At 37.8% G+C, this 19,517-nt stretch overlaps 1 protein-coding gene across 3 annotated transcripts in view; it reads left to right on the top strand.

Moving 5' to 3' along the window:
• ORC5 (origin recognition complex subunit 5) overlaps window positions 1–8,272 on the top strand; it is a 74,784-nt gene extending 66,512 nt beyond the window's left edge. For 2 of the 3 annotated variants that reach the window (XM_082661760.1, XM_082661759.1), the window contains one exon: window positions 5,142–5,949. In XM_082661760.1, the coding sequence (XP_082517886.1) occupies window positions 5,142–5,187 (46 nt within the window). In that variant the 3' untranslated portion in view covers window positions 5,188–5,949. Of the gene's footprint in view, window positions 1–5,141; window positions 5,950–8,037 lie in introns of those variants that run through there. The other variant, XR_014297191.1, reaches the window with a different exon arrangement.
• Window positions 8,273–19,517: the final 11,245 nt, after the last annotated feature.

The raw sequence follows: 19,517 nt of genomic DNA, 5'->3' as shown, positions 1-19,517 counted from the left end.
ATCTTCTCCCCTAGGTATTTGCACTTTAACCGCTCAGGCTGTTTTCAGTTCTTCATATAACACCATTCATTGCATATGCAGCACTTCCCAACCCCTCCTCTCCTTTATCTAGCTAACTGCTGCGTAACCTTTAGATTTCAGTTTAAATGTCTCTTCCTTGAAGAAGCCATCTCAAACATACAATGACCTCCCATCGCTCATGCCTGCACACACACACTGTAAACAGTTATACAGGTCCCCTTATCTTCTGAGACTTATCATTATTTTACGTAAGTAATTAATTCAGTAATTAGAACTTCCTCCCTACAGTATAAGTCCATGAAACTCAGAGCAGAGACTGTCAGTCATTGCCTTACTCAAACGCAGCACAAGACTTTAAACTTAATATATGCCAAATGTCCAAAGTATTGCATGTTTTTTAAAAATCATGATTAGTAGTAAAACTTCAGATGAAAGGGAACAATTGTGGACTTGACTCTGGGGGCGACAAGAAGAAGGGAGCTACTAAGGAGACAGAGTTTCATTCCAAATTGAGGTTTGGTGGAGATCAGAGATCCCGAGGATAGTTAGCAAAGATGAAGTAGGTAGCCCTAGTTCCAGACACCCGTGGCAGAGAATGAACAATGAGATCACAGGATACAACCTGAATATCCAAGGTAAGGGAATGGATCAGTAATTTATTATATATTCTTACAAAAAAACCATTGTGCGGTTATTTAAAATCATAATTTTGAAGGATAAAAACACAGGAAAACACTCATGATACAAGCTTAAGTGGATAAAACAGTTATATAAAAAGTTGTATATTATACAAGAAAGGTAGAAAAACCTAAGGCAAGGGAGTAATGGTCAAAATTGTCAGTTGCTGCCAAGAAATCAGGCCGAGTGTATCTGATTTAATGGTAAAGCAGTCATATGTAACTTTATCAAGAACACTTTCAGGGATACAGTGAGGTAGAAGTCAGGTTATAGGGCATTGAAGTAGTATTTATAAGAAAGTTGATGCAGTAAATAGGATGCTTTTTATTCACTTAAGATTTATTGTGTTGTCCATTATAATCCCTATGCTAGGCTTTGGGGATATAGCAAGAAGTATAACAGATTTGTATCCTATCCTCATGTGCCTACATTCTAGAATATTTTTGCTATAAAGAGGGAGAGAGGATTGTTACCTACTAACCAGATTGTGGGGTTGTGAGCAGGTAATTATTTTTTAAAGATTTGAGCATATTTAAATGCTGATAGGAAAGAACTCGTAGAGAACGAGAGTTAATGATACAAAAGAGAGCTATTAATTTAAAGCACAAAGTCCTTGAAAAGGTGTAGAACATGGGATTTAGAAATATTAGTTAAAGAAGTAGGCTTAGATGAGAGAGGGGAATCCCTTTGCATTATAACAAGAGGAAAAGGTGGATTCAAATGGAGCTGAATTGGGAGATTTGGTGGCAAGAAGTTGAAGAAGGTCTGATCTGATGTTTTCTATTCTGCCTGTAAAGGAGGAGGCAATATTGAGACTAAGGACAGAAGTACTAGCAGTTTGAGAGGAATATGGATATTTGAAATAGCTGCTGTGGGGAATGGGAGAAAGTGCTGACAAGGAAAGCAACTTGATGCTAGTGTTGAGGGCCCAGTTGAGGTTCCTGACCTTGAATTTACAGTGGCAGCAATCTGTGAAACTTGTGATCTTCTCCAACAGCATTCCATATGCCAGGTACTGGGACAGCAAAGGGCTGTAATTGAAATCACATAGGATTGGGATTTTGCCAGGTGAATTCAGTGGATGCTAGCAGATGAATACTTGAAGTGACAAACCATGGAGTCTAAGCTAGGAAGGGAAGGAAGGAAGTAAAGCTAGTAGAGGGCTAATAGTTCAGTGCCTGGCACATAATACTCAGTAATTATTTGTAGATCAGGAGAAAGCGAAGAGAGGTTTGTAAACTAGTTGTCTCCACTGGAGGTAAGAGAGAGGGATAGTGTGCAGGGAAGTCACTAAAGCTGAGGTAGATCTTGGAATAGAGAGGAAGACTGAACGGGCTGCTGCATTATTAGCTGACTAAGAGGTGGTGACAGGGGGATAAAGGGTGGTTAGTGGAATGGTCTGAGACTCAGAGGAGCAGAGCTTTTTGCACAGGGACACTGAGCCCACCTGCCAGGACTGCCTGGGCTGCAGTAGAGTCTAACCTCACTGGAAAGATCTGAAGAAGAGGCTTGGTCCTTCACGGGGAGCCAACTTTCAGTTAAGCCTGGAAGAGGGAAAAAACCATTCATTCATGGAAGAGGTAGAGGACATAGAGAATGTTCTTGACCAAGGAACAGTGGAAAGATTTGGACAGAGAAGCATTAGGAGGCTGGTTCCAGAAAGGAGCACAGAATATGGAGGTAGAGTATGGGAGAGGACAGATGACAAGAAGTGTATTAAATATTGTCCCTGGGTTGTTCTTAATGTTGACGGTAGTTAAAGTTTCTAATTTTTTCCCTCCACAGTCAGTGGGTAGACACTACAAAATAACTTAAGATTGCAACTTAAAGTTGTATGATTGCAAATTGTCTGAAGGACCAAGCTAAAAATGAAAAACTCAAACTGCCTACAAAAGTAAAAGGAAATAAAATAGTATCCCATGAGAAAAAAGTATTTCAATGTAGTAGAAGCATCAACAAAGTGAAATAAAAGGATAAAGGCAAAATTAAATCCCTAGATACATGCCATGTAATTAACTTGTATTAAAGTATTCTAAATTCTGGTTTAAGAATTACTCCTAGGCAGAGTGCCACCAACATTATTTTTGTTTATCCTATTTCTTTCTAGATGCTTACTTTAGAAAATAATTATTTGTGTTCTATGAGAGAGAGAATCTCCTGTAGTATTTAAAAACTATCTTTGGAATGTGTGATTTAAGTTTTGATGTTGCCCTGTGGTTATTCTATCAAATTCTGCTGTGTCTTAAAATAAATGTGGGGATCAGTTGGGTAAGTCACCTGTTTATACTGGGGGATGGAAGGATGATAGAGAAAGGTAGTCATACATCTTGGGCAGTAAATGTTTCTTAGAGGAATGATCTTACATATTCTTTTCACAACTAATTTAGTTTTTTTAGAAGTCCAAAAATCTTAACTGTATGATTCAGTTTACTTGAGTACTTCCCAGTGGCAAAGCAGAGAAATGGAATGTAGTGAACCTTTAAATGCTTAGTGTTTTTAAGTGTTTAAGTGTTTTTAGTGTAAATTGCGTAGTATTTTTAAGTCAGTCCATTCATTCTAAAAAGAAAAATTTATTGCATAAATTATGCTGCAGTGTTAAATAGATTTAGATAAGATGGAGGAGTCCTACCACTAACAAATCACAGTATTTTCATTTGTTTATGTTCTAGTACTAGTCCATTATACAAACATTTCTCTGTAGCTATCACAACATAGTTGCAATTCTCTTTTCTCCTTACCTCTCTTAATATTGTAGTTATGGCTTCATATTGATCATTTTATATGGCTTTGTAATAGTCTATCACATAATGCCTTCTGGTCCCATAATGTTGGAATTTTAATTGTTTTCATCTTAGCTTCTTCTAAACTTTTTCTTTTCCACTCAATGCAAAAAAAAAAAAAAAAAGAAAGAAAGAAAGAAAAAAATCCAAAAGACAGTAAAACTTACTTAACACTAAGTTCACTTTACCTTGTTACTTTAGGTTTATAACCTTAAGACCCAAAATCATTGTGGGGAAATGTGCCTGGAGAGATATACAAATTCAACCTTCCTTTTTACCTATGATTAAAAATAGCCTACTATGTCTGTTTCCTTCTAAAATCCTCTAAAAAAGATCTTTTCAACCAATCATGAAAAATCTTTTCATGATTTTTTTAAAAATGATTTGTTAGTGGTACCTTGTTACTAGTAAATTTGGTGAGGCTCTAGAGTTGAATGAAAGAAAAGGACATAAAAATAAACAGCTTTATGGTATAGTAACCATAACTTTTGTGTCTTTATGCCTGAGATAAGTTTTTATTTTAGTAACTATATTTAGTTGCTTTATTACTGCTAATGATAACAGAATTGTTTTGACAGTGTTTTTATACAATTTGGAAAGTTTTAGTGTTCTTTAAAGAGACACTATTGTAATGAAACAATTAAAGTACTCTTCATTCCATCATTAGGTACCACAATAGCCATAGCATCTCATTTGAGCTATTTTAAAATGTGTTTTCATAAGCAGTATCTATAGTTCCCCATTCCAGATTTTTAAAAATATTTGATATGTCAGTCATTTGCTTAGAAACTTTTTTAGAAAGTGTATTACAAAATGATAGACAAAAACACTAATTGATGATGGTTTAATAAATAAGAGCATGCAATTAGTGCATCTTTAAAGGCTGTTCTCACATGGATGATTATTTTTGTAGAATTGAATACTTTAAGGCTTTAATTTTATACTTATTGCTAGATCATTATATCTAATTATTTTGACCATTTATTCAAATAATAAACCTCCAAGTCTGAATATTTATAGTGAAGAATGAGTTTAGAGAAAGGAAAATAATTATATGTCTCTGTCTCCTGCTATTTTATTCTGCCTGCCATCAGAGTACAAAAATATACATTCACATCGTCTGTTTGTTGTATCGTATTCTTGTATCATACAGATTTAGTTACAATACACACACAGGTCAGCCAGTGTTAAAAGACTGAAAAGAATGAAAACTACAAATGAGGACAGATGAGCTATGCATTATGTAATGATAAAACAGGTGTTTTGGAAGATAAACAATGTTCAAAAGCAAAGAAGATTTAAATACTTCTGCATCTCTAATTACTTTATTCTGGTTATTAGACAAAAAGCAAATAGCTTTCAGATGAAATCCAAACTTTCTGTAGTATAACTGAAATACAGAATGTTGGATAATTCTAACTTCGTTTCCTTTTTTTAGAAAAGCAAACTTTATGCGTTGGGGAAAAAAAACTTTTTAAAGAAACTCTTTCTAGTGACATTTAAAAAAATAATGTCAATTCTGTCATGATGCTTTTGACAGTATCTTAGGATTGTTTAACAATAGTTGTGAACTATTTTGCATGTGATTCTCAGAATCATACATACGAAGCTGCGCAGTCTGGGCAGTGAGGATGCTAACATACTGTCTGTTTTTGTTTATAGGACGGTGAACTTTGACATAATAAAATACTTGTATGATTTCTTGTGAAAACAAGCTTCAAAGCCATATGGACACTGTGACAATGACTAAGCCAAGCTGTGTTCATCCAACTACTCAGTTGGCCAGGGAGAGGAGTTCTTTGGCTCTATTGGATTTGTCCAGACAGGTGCTGGCCCAGCATGGAATCTGATGAAAATACTCTGATTGGTCTGGGTGAATGTGAGCAGAAGACTATTTACCAGGGACCCTGGAGTATTTGGAAGGAACGTGTTAATTATAAACAGCAGGGTTTGAGCACAATCTGTTCTACTCTTAATGATGTTATCTTAACACTGAAATTGCCCGAAACCCATTTACTTAGGACTACATTTTACTCTGTGAACTATCCCCTGCACTTTGAACGTGCCAGCAGCCCTTGTATATAAGCCCAGTCTTTTCACTTCCTCTCCACAGGAGCCTCTGCAGTTGCTTGCCAAAGCAGATTTTCCTAAGGCCACCACTTTAAAAAATCATAGTTGCAAAATATAATAAGTAGAAGTTTTTTGTTTTTTTTTTTAAGATCCAAGTTCGCATATGCTTATCTTTCACGCTGATTTTCTCAAAAGGCAAGGTAGTTTGATCAGATATAGGGCAGCTTTCCACCTCTAAGCCTACTTGATAACTGCAGTATGCTTAGGTGAGGTTTATCTGGTTACTTTTGCAATTAACTACCCAACATAGCTTTTTAATCTGCATGATGGTTTTCTTTCCTTCTTTTAATCATTGGCCTTTAATAGTTCCACAATAAAATTTTTTCCTGTTATATCAGTTATGAACCGTGGGTCTGATTTTCTTGTCTATTCATATTTTTTAAGACATTTTCTGTTAGCATGTAAATGCTTGAAAATTATTTTGAGCAGCTTTAAAGTGCTTAATTACGGAGCCTAGTTTAAATTTCAGTTGCATTTTATTCTTTCATTCTCTTTTTGAAGAAAAATTCTCACAATAGGCACCCCCAAATAGGAAGCCTTTTAATGTAGTGACTGACACTTTCTGGATCGAAGAAAACGAGTGGTTGTCTACTTGCATTTATTTAGAGGTACTGAGTAGGGGGAGAAGGAATGAAATTCCTTTTTGTCTGCCTTACACAAGATAGCATGGAGCACCCTCACCCTGTGTCTCTTGTCCCATGGAAGATGGTGAAATTTTGTGTTCCACAGATGTTTGTAGAAGCCAGGACCAGGGGAAAGCCATGTGCATTGGAAATTCAGGCTTAGGCTTACTGCACGTAGAAATCTGTGTATCATTCAAGTAGAAGGCAGTTTGAGTAGCTGATTCAAGGAAGAGCAATGCACTTCGGGGATTTTCAGCCCCTCATAGTTTGCTATAAAGTGGCAGGTCTGCTGTGCAGCTTTCTTGGATAGCCTGGGACCAATCTGCCTTTTGAGGGAAGAACTCTGGAATATGAGGGGGGACAGAGATTGTCAAATAGGGAACTGGGGAAGACAGAAAGGAGGCAGCGTTTCCTGTATGTGACTCTCGCTGCCTTCTCACTGCTGGCCACCTGTCCCCGACCCAGCACCTTGCTTATCTTGTACTGCCCCACACTGTGCCACCAGCCCTATGTATGGCTTCCCGGCAAAACACCTTGTAACCAGATTTTCCCTGTCTTTGACTGGGCCATGAGAACTTTATGTTTTGTAATTTACTTACTAATGGCTTGCTAAATGACTCACTAACTTGATTAATTTATTTAAACGAAGACTAACAGAGCTTAATGTGGATATTAGCATTTTAACAAGGATCATCTGCAAATGAAATTTCTAATTGGAAGATATAAATCTCCAATTAGAGGAGGGAATCTAATGATGATAATGATGCTGGCTGGTGGGCCAGATATTTCTGTTAAAAGAGGAGGTGTCTAAATTATATTAAGCATCTATTCTACCTAGATCTAAAAATGATTTAGGTGGTAGAAGAACAAAGTTACCAGGCTGTGGGATTTTAGATTTTTTTATACATGGTTGATCCTCCATTTTAAAAATGTCTTCTTTCCATTACCATGACTCAGATATACATAGTAAGGAGGAGACCTTATTCCCCCTCTTATTTTCAAGTCAGTTTCAATCCCTGAATCAGTCTTCATTGCTGAAACAGTTCCTTTTCAGTAACTCTGGAAGGGATTCTGATCCAACAAGTCTCTTTTCATTAAGCCCTAAAAAGTCAAAAAGGGGTCAAGTCTCTAGGGCAGCAGTTAAGAGCTGGGGCTCTTGAGTCAGACTACCTTTGTCAAATACCAGCTGTATCTCTAGGAGCTGTGTGATGTTAGATAAATTATTGAATCTCTCTGTGCCTCTTGTTTTCTCACCTATACAATGGAAAGTAGAACTTCCCTCATGCAGCTGTTTAGAGAATTAATAAATAAGTTGATATATTTAAGGTGGTAGATCTCAACTGGAGGCAGTTTTGCCCACCAGAGAATATTTAGCAATTTCTGGAGACATTTTTGGTTATCACAACTGGTTGTGAGGTACGGGAGGGTAGAGACCTAGGATGCTCCTAACCATCCTAAATGCATGTCCCACAACAGAATTATCTGGTTCAAAGTATCAGTAGTGCCACAGTTGAGAAACACCGATCTAAGTAAGGTACTTGACACTTTGTAAGTGCTCAATAAATGTTAGCTATTATTATTATCATGAAATATTTGTGACCTCGAAAGGAGTTAAGTGACAGAATGTGACAACGTTCCAACTAAATAGAGAAGAGGTACTCTTACCTAATCCTATCTAGGAAACTTCTTGTTAAAAATTTTTGAATTATTCAAATGGACATAATACCTTGGATTCTTATTTTTAGAATTGAAGGATTTTCTACTGGGTTCTAATTCACATGTAGGTTTCATTACTTATTTTTCAGGATCTTGTTGAATAGTCAAAAGCATGAACTGAGAATGATCAATCAGAGAGCAGGTGACTGAGGAGTTACAGTGTTTGCCCTCAAGGTGTGATGGCTGTACAATTAGTGGTATACCTCCGACGGATTTAGTTAACCAACAACTGTTTAATGTAATTAAGGTGGTCTGGAGCAAGGAAAGCTCAGCATAAGAAGAAGCCTCCTTTGTTACTCCAAGGTATGCCCTACTCTGCTTGTACTATGCAAAGAAAAGAAAAGTAATGGACCAAGTCCAGGAATAATGCATCCCTTATCGCATTAAGTACTCAGAGAGTCTCTAACATAGTAGATGAAATGCCACAACTGCCCATGTATGTGACCAGGGCTGTAATAGCATCCTCTGCTTTTGCCTGAAGTCTCACACTATTGAGTACCATAGTTGCATCTTATGCCTTTTTCCATGAGCAGAGACTTAGATTGGAGGTAATTAACCAGAGGTTGATATTATTCAGCTTCATCCCCTACATTTTGAAAGCTGCATCTCCTACAAAGTGTGACTGTATCATATGTAAAATAGTTTAGATAATTTTGTATGTAATTTCAGTCTGCTGACACAATTTGCTTTCAGAAATGCTTGGTAGAGCTCAAAGAAATCTTTCCTCTCAAGATATCAACGTTTCACTCAAATTTGCTGTTAAATGCCCTCAATGCACAGTTAGTGTTCATTTTCCAGCAGTGACACATTCATGAAGCACAGTTTGAGAAGTAGAAATTTGGTAGAGCAGAGAAAATTATAATCAATTCATTCATTTAACTGCATGTTGATGCACAATAATGATGGGATTTTAGGAGGCATTCAGCTGTTTGAGTAAATAGTGGTAGCTTTGGCATGAGAAAAGAGTCTGGATTTTAGAGGCAGTAGAGATTCGCTTGGGGTTTTGGATAAACCATAATCAGTTTCATTGGTCTTTGAGGAAGTTGAGAGTCCCATTTAATGGGAGTTCCCATAAAATTATTCAGTATTCATCAAAAAACTAAGTACCATCTATGTGTCAGGCATTGTGCTGGGTGTAGGAGTAGGAGTAGGAGATACAGCAGTGGACAAAGGAGACAGATTTCTGTCCTGGACAACAGGTGCTATCAGCATTGGGAGAGCCATTCCTCGAAATAGGAAATCCTGAGGGAACGACTAGGTCTGTGGGATGAAGAGGATCGTGAGTTCAGTTTTGAACGTGTGCCATTGAGGTGCTTATCCAAGTGGAGTGTCAAGTGTGTAGCTGGATCTAGTTAGAGATCAGAGACTGCCAAGCATTAATGTAGGGGTCACCAGAATAGAGGTGAAAACTGTTCTGGACATAGTGAGGGAGAAACCATCTTGAAATAAATTGAGAAGGTGGTCATAACTATTGCTAATCAACTCACCACAGAACTGCAGGTTAATTTTATTTTTTCAAATAAGAGTTCTCCACTATTCATATAAACCCCATCCCTTTCAGTATAAGAAGTGGCAATAAGAGACCTGGGCCAAGTCCCATTTAGTATTTGGTCCCAAAAGGAAAAACCAGACCCACTTAGCGTCTTAGTTCTGTGGAGAATGTTAGATCCAAACACATGATTTTATCACTTTGGACCAACTTTCATAATAATAGAGGCATTGCACTGGCTTATGTGTACCCTAGAATTTCTGAAACCACTTTAGGTTCACTTTCTCTGGGAAGGAACATTCAGCCATCCTAGTTCATGGGATTCATCCAGCTGGAAATGAAGAGATCCTTAGAGGAACAGAGATGCACTAACCCTGTAAGCATCCATGAGAAAGGATGCTGAAATAGAAACCCCTGCTGTTTTCTACATCAATCTTTCTTTTTTTAATTGAAAAATATTGATGACTAAAGCCTAGTCATCGAGAGGATGGAAAGACATGGGAAAGAGCCACATGGCTTGAGGAAGGATAAAACAGGCAGCTGCTACAAATGCCTCTGTGTGTAAAACCATAATAATTAAGCTGAAGTGACCTACAGAGAAAAATAAGTAGATCTAAAAAATCTATTTTTTAAAATTGTGATATTGTAACTGAAAGTTATGTGGGAGAAATAAAACATTTACCAATAAAAAGAAATTTTCTTAGATTACTAGACTAGGAGAGCTAACTCCCCAGCTTAGGTAAGAATAAAACTTTGGAAATGTTGAACAGAAGAGGACACTGCCCACAGCTCCCTGCAGCCTGGACTGGTCGCCTGATTTCTTGATGATAAAAGTTCTGGGTTAAACTGTAAAAAAAAAAAACCAGAATGTGAGAAGACCCCCCACCCCTGTTTAAAGAGAAAACAATTTAGAATTTTTTTTATAATGCTGTTATACATAATTTAAAAGTCTGTTTTTAATTATTATAAAAGGAACACATGTTTACTGTGGAAATTTGGGGCAATCATGAAGAAGTAAAAATCACCAGTTAACAACATTCAGAGATAGCCTCTGTAAGTAAAAGTTTTGGTATATTTACTTTAGTTACTATATTGTTCTGGTAGTTTAAAGAAAAGGGGTAATTGTGTCTTTTATATTGAGAAAGAAAGGACAGATCAGGTGAAGATTAATGATTCTCATAGCAGCCTTGTGCAACATGACTGGTAGGACTTAAGTTTGGTATTTCATCAAAAATGTTTAAAGTGACAACGGTTTTGGGTTTTTTTTGTAAATCACTTACATCCAAGTATATAAAGATGTGAAACCACATCAACATAATGAAAAGCAGTATATTTCAAAGCTATAACGTCAAAAACCAGTTCTCAAATATGTGTGGCCAATATGTCTCTTTCAGTAGAATTGCTTATTTAAAATGCTTGTCATCATAATAAAATGGGAGAAAGAACAAAAGAAGCACCAAAGTGAGGGGAGAGAGACAAAAGTTGACGTATGGACGGAGGAGGGCAGTGAAGTAGATGCTAATTTGTGGAAATACAAATCAGAAATGGTGTGGAAACAGGATGTTCCGTTACCTATATCTGGATGACAAAGCAAAAACAGCAATCATTTATTTTGATCATGACTCTGCAGTTTGAGCAGAGCTTGGCTCAAAGTGGTATCCCTTGGGGCAACTTGAGACTAGAGTTGAGTCACATGAAAGCTGGTTTCCTCACCCTTGTCTGGAGGCTGACACTGGCTAATGGCTCCTACCTGGAATACCTACACATGGTCTCTCATGTGTTCTCTCCACTTCATGGAATGGTGACGAGGTTCCGAAAGTCAGCATGCCAAGGGAAACTAGCAGATGCTGCATGGCCTTTTCTAATCAAGCCTCAGAAGTTTCATAGCATCACTTTTGCAGTATTGTGATTAAGGCAGTGATTAAGTCCTCCTTTTATTTAAAGGGAGGGGAATTATTATACCCACCTCTTGATAAAAGGAGTGTCACAGAATTTGCAAGCATGCTTTAAATCACCACACAGAGCATAATAGGCTGAAAATAAAAATATGGAATGCAGATGGAATATATTTTATGTCTTTAAAAATTTGAGTTAGTGTGACAGACTGTTTCTTGTACACATACCCTCATCAAACATCTCTTCTCCATTCCTCCAAAGCACAGGAGTTCTGGCTGCAAGGGGGCCAATATGGTTGGAATACAGGAGGCAAAGACAACCTTGGTAGGATATGGGATCAGAGAGGTAACGGGTGCCAGGTCATGTGTAGCCTTGCAGGGCATTGAAGGACTTTGGTTCTTTTTTAATAGGTTGTAAATATTTCATTGCATTTGCATATTTTAACTTTCTTCCTAAAAAAATTTTATTGGAGTATAGTTGATCTACAATGTTGTGTTAGTTTCTGCTGTACAACAATGTGTATCAGTTATACATACAAGCGACTGACAAGGGATTAATCTCCAAAATATACAAACAGCTCATTCAGCTCAATATGAAAAAAAACAACCCAATCAAAAAATGGGCAGAGGGGCTTCCCTGGTGGCGCAGTGGTTGAGAGTCCGCCTGCCGATGCAGGGGACATGGATTCATGCCCTGGTCCGGGAGAATCCCACATGCCGCGGAGCGGCTAGGCCAATGAGCCATGGCCACTGAGCCTGCGCATATGGAGCCTGTGCTCCGCAATGGGAGAGGCCACAACAGTGAGAGGCCCGCGTACCGCAAAAAAAAAAAATGGGCAGAGGATCTAAATAGACATTTCTCCAAAGACATACAGATGGCCAAAAAGCACATGAAAAGTTGCTCAACATTACTAATTATTAGAGAAATCCAAATCAAAATTACAATGAGGTATCACCTCACACCAGTCAGAGTGTCCGTCATCAAAAAGTCTACAAACAATACATGCTGGAGAGGGTGTGGAGAAAAGGGGACCCTCCTATACTGTTGGTGGAAATGTAAATTGATACAGCCACTATGGAGAATAGTATGGAGGTTCCTTTAAAAACTAAAAATAGGCCTACCATATGATCCTGCAATCCTGCTCCTGGGCATATATTTGAGTACTTATATGTGAAATCTAAAAAAATGGTACAAATGAACTTATTTACAAAATAGAAATAGAGTCACAGATGTAGAAAACAGACTTATGGTTACCAGGGGGGAAAGCGGGGGTGGGAGGAGGGATAAATTGAGAGGCTGGGATTGACAGATACACACTACTATATATAAAATAGATAACAAATAAGGACCTACTGTATAGCACAGTATTATCTGCTGTAATACACAGCTCTTATCAATACTCTATAATGACCTATATGGGAAAAAGAATCTAAAATAGAGTGGATATAGGACCTTGGTTCTTATTCTTTGTGAGATGGGGAGAGTTTTGAGCAGAGGAGTCACATGATCTGGTTTAGATTTTTTTGAAAAGGATTACTGGAACCTATATTGAGAATAGAGTGGAAGCAAGAAAAGTAGAAGGCTATTAAAAAATCTAAGTGAGAGATAATGGTGGCTCAGATCAGGGTGTTAACAGTGGAGGTGGTGACATGTTGCCAGATTTAGGATATAATTTAAAAGAAATGTCTGCATGATTTGCTGATTAATTGGGTGTCAGTTTTGAAAGAAAGAGTCAAGAATGATTCCAGGGTTTTTAACGTGAACATGTGGAAGTGTGTAGGGGAGATAAGATCAGGAGTTCATGTGTGGACGTGGTAAGTTGGAGATTTCTGTTAGGTATCAAATTGGAAATGTCAAGAAGGCAGTTAGATAAATCTGGAGTTCAGGGTGGAAGCCCAGGTTGGAGATAAAAATTCAGGGGTTGTCAGTATCTAAATGGGAATTTGTGAGGGAAATGTGTACATGAAGGAATTTTGGCCAGCTCTTCTGAGTCAGAAAACTACCTTCCCACTGAGCTTCTGCCTAGGAGCATTCAGAGCCCCTCTAGAAGGTAAACCCCCCTCCCTGGGGAGTTGCTTCTAAACTGTAAGGAACCTTCAGTTACTTGTTTCCATAGGAAGAAGGGATTCATGATAAAAGTGCAATTTTCTTTTTTTATATACTGAAATTGCAAATACTAAATTACTAAATTTAATACTAAAATTTCAAAAAGTCTTTGCAACATTAAAAAGAAAAATGACAGGAATGGAGTGAGTGGGTCATAGATTTAGATATAGCAATTTATGTGATGCCCAGCCAAGACAAAATGACCTGTAAATACTGAGTTCACAGATTATGTTAATTAATTTCCAAAATCCATTCTTTTAGAGCTGTTCTTACTACTAGGAATTTGCATTCTTTCCATTTCAGAAGTAAAAATTAATTAAAAGATAATATGCTGGGCTTCCCTGGTGGCACAGTGGTTAAGAGTCCGCCTGCCAGTGCAGGGGACGCAGGTTCGTGCCCTGGTCCGGGAAGATCCCACATGCCGCGGAGCGGCTGGGCCCGTGAGCCATGGCTGCTGAGCCTGCGCGTCCGGAGCCTGTGCTCCACAACGGGAGAGGCCACAACAGTGAGAGGCCCGCGTACCGCAGAAAGAAAAAAAAAAAAAATAATATGCTGAATTTCATCATTAAAATAAAGGTTCCTTCTAAGTATATCTAAGTGTGTGATATTTGGTAGCTTTTTTTAAATTTTCTTGGAAATATCCATCTGTCTTGTGTTGTGGTTTTTTTACCCTAATCATGATAAGTCCACCACTGAATCATGCTCAGTAGAGGACATGTTTGGAGTTGTGGCTCCAGATGCTGGACTGGTTTGCACTGACTCTCTTTTAATCCCCATCATAAACAATTCATTAGTAAGAAAGTTGTAGGAGGCAGAACAGAGTAAAACTGACAGGCCTACCTAATGATTAAAACTATAAATATGGGTCCATCATTACATAACAGTAAATAAGAACTACCTGAGTAAGGAAGATGAGGAAAAAAGCTCAAGGGATTACTGGACACATATTGCCATTTGAGGTGGACATTTGTTTTTCTTTTCCTCTTTCACTGTTAAAACTATGTGATTGTAATGGTGATAATTACCAGGTGAACATTTATGTGCTTGACACTGTAATAGACAACTCATATACATTATCTCTAATACTTATATAGTGTGTATGAAAAAATGTATTCACTCAACACTGACACTAGAATGCCTCTTAGGGGAGAAATTTGAGGAGTAGACGATGAGAAAGCTGTGAAGTGGCAGATGAGACCCTGATAGTCCTTGGAAGAAGTGGCTAAAGGAACAGAAGAAAATCTGTCTACTGCTCGGGAAAGATCAGCAAAATTGATACCTCTGGTCAAGCTAATCAAGAAAAAAAGAACACACACATTACCGTATGATAGAAGGTAATCACTGAAAGATAATATTCTGAATGCCCATGAATTTGATTATTTAAACGAACTGGACAAATTCCTTGTAAAACACAGCCAACCAAAACTTATTCAAGAAGAAATAGATAACCTGAATAGCCATATTCTTCATTAAAGAATTCTAATAATTATTTAAAGGATAAATAATACTTATTCTACACAAACTCAGAAAATAGAAGAGGAATACTTTTTGACTTATTTTACAAGGCCAGGGTTACCCTGATACCAAAACCAGACAAAGATAGGACAAGAAAACTTTCAGACCAATATCCTTCATTAAGATAGACACAAAAATCCTCAGCAAATTATTACTGAATCAAAGCCAGCAACTGTATAAAAGTATCAATAATAATACATTATGACCAAGTGGAGTTTTCTCAGGATTGTGATTTAGCACTCAGAAGTCAACCAATATAATTCACCATGTCAATAGACTAAAGAAGAAAACCACACGATTAATTTAATGCAGAAAATCATTTGACAAGATCCACTTATGATTTAAAAAAAGACCTCTATGCAAATGAGGAATTAAAGAGAACTCTCACTGATAGGGCAGTGATGGCCACTGAGCAGAGGAGAAGTCATGGCTCACACCTCCTCTGGCCTTCGCCCCTCTATCTCCAGTACCCCCTTCTACCAATGTGATAGCTGCCTGCACATCCTGGGGAAAGATGCGACTCATGTTCACATCAGATCCAGCTTCTCCCGCAAAGTAACTGGGCACACGTAGACTGTATAGGGTCACTCCCACACAAGGACACTCCTTCAAGACTGCAATAGGTAACTGTTTCACCTAATTTCATAGAGACAGAGAAAGTTAAACAAAATGAGAAGACAGAGGAATTTGTTTCAATTGACAGAGCAAGAGCAAACCCCTGAAAAAACAACTAATGAAACAGATGAACAATTTACCAGATAAAGAGTTCAAAGCATTAGTAATAATGCTAAAGAAATTAGGGAGAATAGATGAACACAGAATTTTAAGAAGGAACTAGAAAATATAAAAAGAAACAGCTGAAGAATACAATAACATGAAAAACACATTAGAAGGAATTAATGGCACATTAGATGGTACAGAAGAATGTGTGAGTTATCTGGAAAATAGAATAATGGAATTCAGAACAGAAAAAATGAAAAACAGCAGGAAAAATGAGAACAGTTGAAGGGATCTCTGGGCAACATCAAGCGTACTAACATTTGCATCATTGGGGTCCCAGAAGGGAAAGAGAGAGGAAGGGGTTGAATATATATTTGATGAATTTATGGCTGAAAGCTTCCCAAACCTAAAGAAGGGAACATATCTAGGTACAGGAAACACAGAGGGTCCCAAACAAAATGAACCCAGACTCAAACCAAGACATATAATTAAAATGGTGAAAGTTAAAAATAAAGGGAGAATTCTAAAGGCAGCAAGAGAAAAGTAAGGAGTCTCCATAAGGCTATCAGCTGATTTCTCTGCAGAAACCTTGAATGTCAGGAGGGAGTGACATGATATATTCAAAGTCCTGAAAGGGAAAAACACATACATAGGCAGAAAATTAATAAGGCAACAGTGCTCTTAAATGACACAATAGCCCAGTTAGACTTAATAGATATCTACAGGGCATTCCATCTGAAAACATCAGAATACACATCTTTTTAAATGCACATGTATGTTCTCCAGGATAGATCACATGCTAAGCCACAAAACAAGTCTCAACAAATTTAAGAGGATAAAAATTATATCAAGCATTTTTTCCGACTACAGAGGTATGAAACTAGAAATCAATTACAGAAAGAAAAAAGGGAAAAGAATAAAAACATGGAGACTAAACAACATGCTACTTTGAAATAAATGGGTCAATGCAGATATCAAAGAAGTCAGAATATACCTTGAGACAAATGAAAATGGAACTAAAACTCTCCAAAACCCATTACATGTAGCAAAAGCAGTTCTAAGAGGGAAATTTATAGTGATACAAGCCTTCCTCAAGAAATAAGAAAAGTCTGAAATGAACAACCTAACCCACAACCTAAAGGAATTAGAAAAAGGACAGATAAAGCCCAAAGTCAGCAGAAGGAAGGAAGTAATAAAGATCAGAGAGGAAAGAAATACAATAGAGACAAAAAAAAAAAAAGAAAATGGAAAAGATCAGTGAAACCAAAGTCTGGCTTTTCTACAAGGTAAAATTGATAAACGTTCAGCCAGGCTCACCAATAAGAAAAGAGAGAGGACCCAAATAAGAAATTAAAGTGGAGCAATAACAACCAATACTACAGAGATGAAAAAAAACATAAGAGCATACTACAAGTAGTTGTATGTCAACAAGTTGGACAACCTAGAAGAAATGGACGAATTTCTAGAAACATAACAACCTAGCAGGACTGAATCAATTAAAAACAGACAATTTGAACAGACCAAATTTGTAATTTAAAATCAAAAACTCCCAGCAAACAAAAGTCCAAGATCAGCCACCTTCACAGGAGAATTCTACCAAACGTAACAGAGAACTAATACCTTTCCTGCTCAAACTATGCTAAAAAATTGAAAAGGATTGGACACTCCTAAATTCATTCTATGAGGTCACCATTACCCTGATACCAAAACCAGACTAAGACACTACAATTCCAGTCCTAGGCGATATGCTCAAAACTTCTGAGTGTATTTGCCCACCATAGATGTGTATAAGAATGTTCATAGTGGCTTTATTCATAATAGTCAAAACTGAAAATGACCAAATATTTATCAATAGGAGAAAGAATTTTAAAATTGTATGTTCTTAGAACCCAGAACAGCATGGATAAATCTCATAGACATTATGTTGAGTGAAATAAACCAGAAACAGAAAAAACTAATTCATGGTCATCTGAATAGTGGTTACCTCCAAATGTGGTGATTATTGTGTTGTTAAAGAGGATATGATAGAACTTTCTGGAGTGATGGAAATATTCTGTATCTTTTTTTTTTTTTTTTTTTATGGTATGCGGGCCTCTCACTGTTGTGGCCTCTCCTGTTGCGGAGCACAGGCTCCGGACGCGCAGGCTCAGCAGCCATGGCTCACAGGCCCAGCTGCTCCGCGGCATGTGGGATCCTCCCAGACCAGGGCACGAACCCACGTCCCCTGCATCGGCAGGCGGACTCTCAACCACTGTGCCACCAGGGAAGTCCCAATATTCTGTATCTTGATCCAGGTGGTGGTGGTTACACTGGTGTATAGAAAAATTCAATTGAGCTGTACACTACAGAGTTATGCAGTTTATGCACTTCACTATTATGTTTTTATTTTTACCTCAAAAAGAAAAAAAATCCCTCAAATCTAACAATGATTCTTTGTTCTAGACCATAAGTAATCTCTGAGTCAAAGAGTATCACTGGCTCAGTGGTAAAAATAAAATAATAGAATAGAACAGAATAAAATAGAAGTGAAAAAATTTAATATAAAAGCAAAAATTAAAAAGAGGGAAAAGAAAACGCTAGGTTTAAATTTGCCACTTCTAAAAACCCTGCTATATTTTCAGTAAATCTGCAGGGAGGTACGTAAGGAAACCAAAGCTTTGGAGGGATTAAGAGGTATTTCCAAGGCACAGCTAATCAAGATGCAGAGCCATGTTTCAAACCCAAGCCATAGTGTACCATTATACCATGGCTACAATTTTAGTGAGGCTAGGTTGGTCAGTATATCTTCAATACTGTGTTCTCTAGCAACTGCATATGTCACAGGTTGTATCCTTGAGATAAACCTTGAAATCCTAGTTAATGGGACTGCAGACACCACAGCCATCAATTTCAGGGTCTCTTAGTTTATCTTTGCCAAATGCAGAGTCAGCATATTTGCATTACATTGTATTCTAAGGGGCCTCAAAATGTTTGTGGTGAGGAGCTAGTCTGTTTCTCATTTGAAGCTTTGCTCTTGATTACTCTCCCAGAGGGGGAGTACAATCCAGAAAGTTCATGTACGGGGAGGGGGTGAGTGTGCTGACAGGTTTAAGCCAGGCATGTCTTCTTTCCCGTTGGAAATACTTAGGTCATGGTGAGGGGCCTCTGCTGAAGCTTGTGACCCCACAGTCAATCTCAGCTAGGTTTTCAATAAGTCATGAGCAGCCAGTGGGGACCCTGTGGGGTTCAGTTGTCATGGGAATCTGACTGTTTGAAATGCTGAGAGTGAAAGGAAGAAAATGTGTTGAGCATAATTTACTACTTTAAAAATCTATGACTTAGGACTTCCCTGATGGCGCAGTGGTTAAGAATCCGTGGGCCAATGCAGGGGACATGGGTTCGAGCCCTGGTCCGGGAAGATCCCACATGCTGTGGAGCAACTAAGCCTGTGCGCCACACCTGCTGAGCCTGCGCTCTAGAGCCCGCGTGCCATAGCTACTGAAGCCCGCGTGCCTAGAGCCCGTGTTTCACAACAAGAGAAGCCACCACAATGAAGAGTAGCCTCTGCTCGCCACAACTAGAGAAAGCCCCTGCACAGCAATGAAGACCCAACACAGCCAAAAAAAAAAAAAAAAAAATCTATGACTTGTAATGCTGAGACGATGTAATGGATTTATTAAGAACACAGCAAGAGTTTGAAAATTATTTCTTGAACATCCTAGCCTTGTATCTGTAGATTCACAAACTTAATGAATAAGAAAAATTGTTAGCTATTATTTTTTAAAGAATCATCTGAAATAAAGCCTTTCCCAAACTAGTTATTATAAATTAATACGTCAGGAATATATTGATTAAAATATTAAT

Source organism: Grampus griseus (genome assembly GCF_964374135.1).
Source record: "Grampus griseus genome assembly, chromosome: 9".
Taxonomy (NCBI): domain Eukaryota; kingdom Metazoa; phylum Chordata; class Mammalia; order Artiodactyla; family Delphinidae; genus Grampus; species Grampus griseus.
Note: the sequence above shows the minus strand (reverse complement) of the source record. Positions and strands in the feature narration are given on the sequence as shown.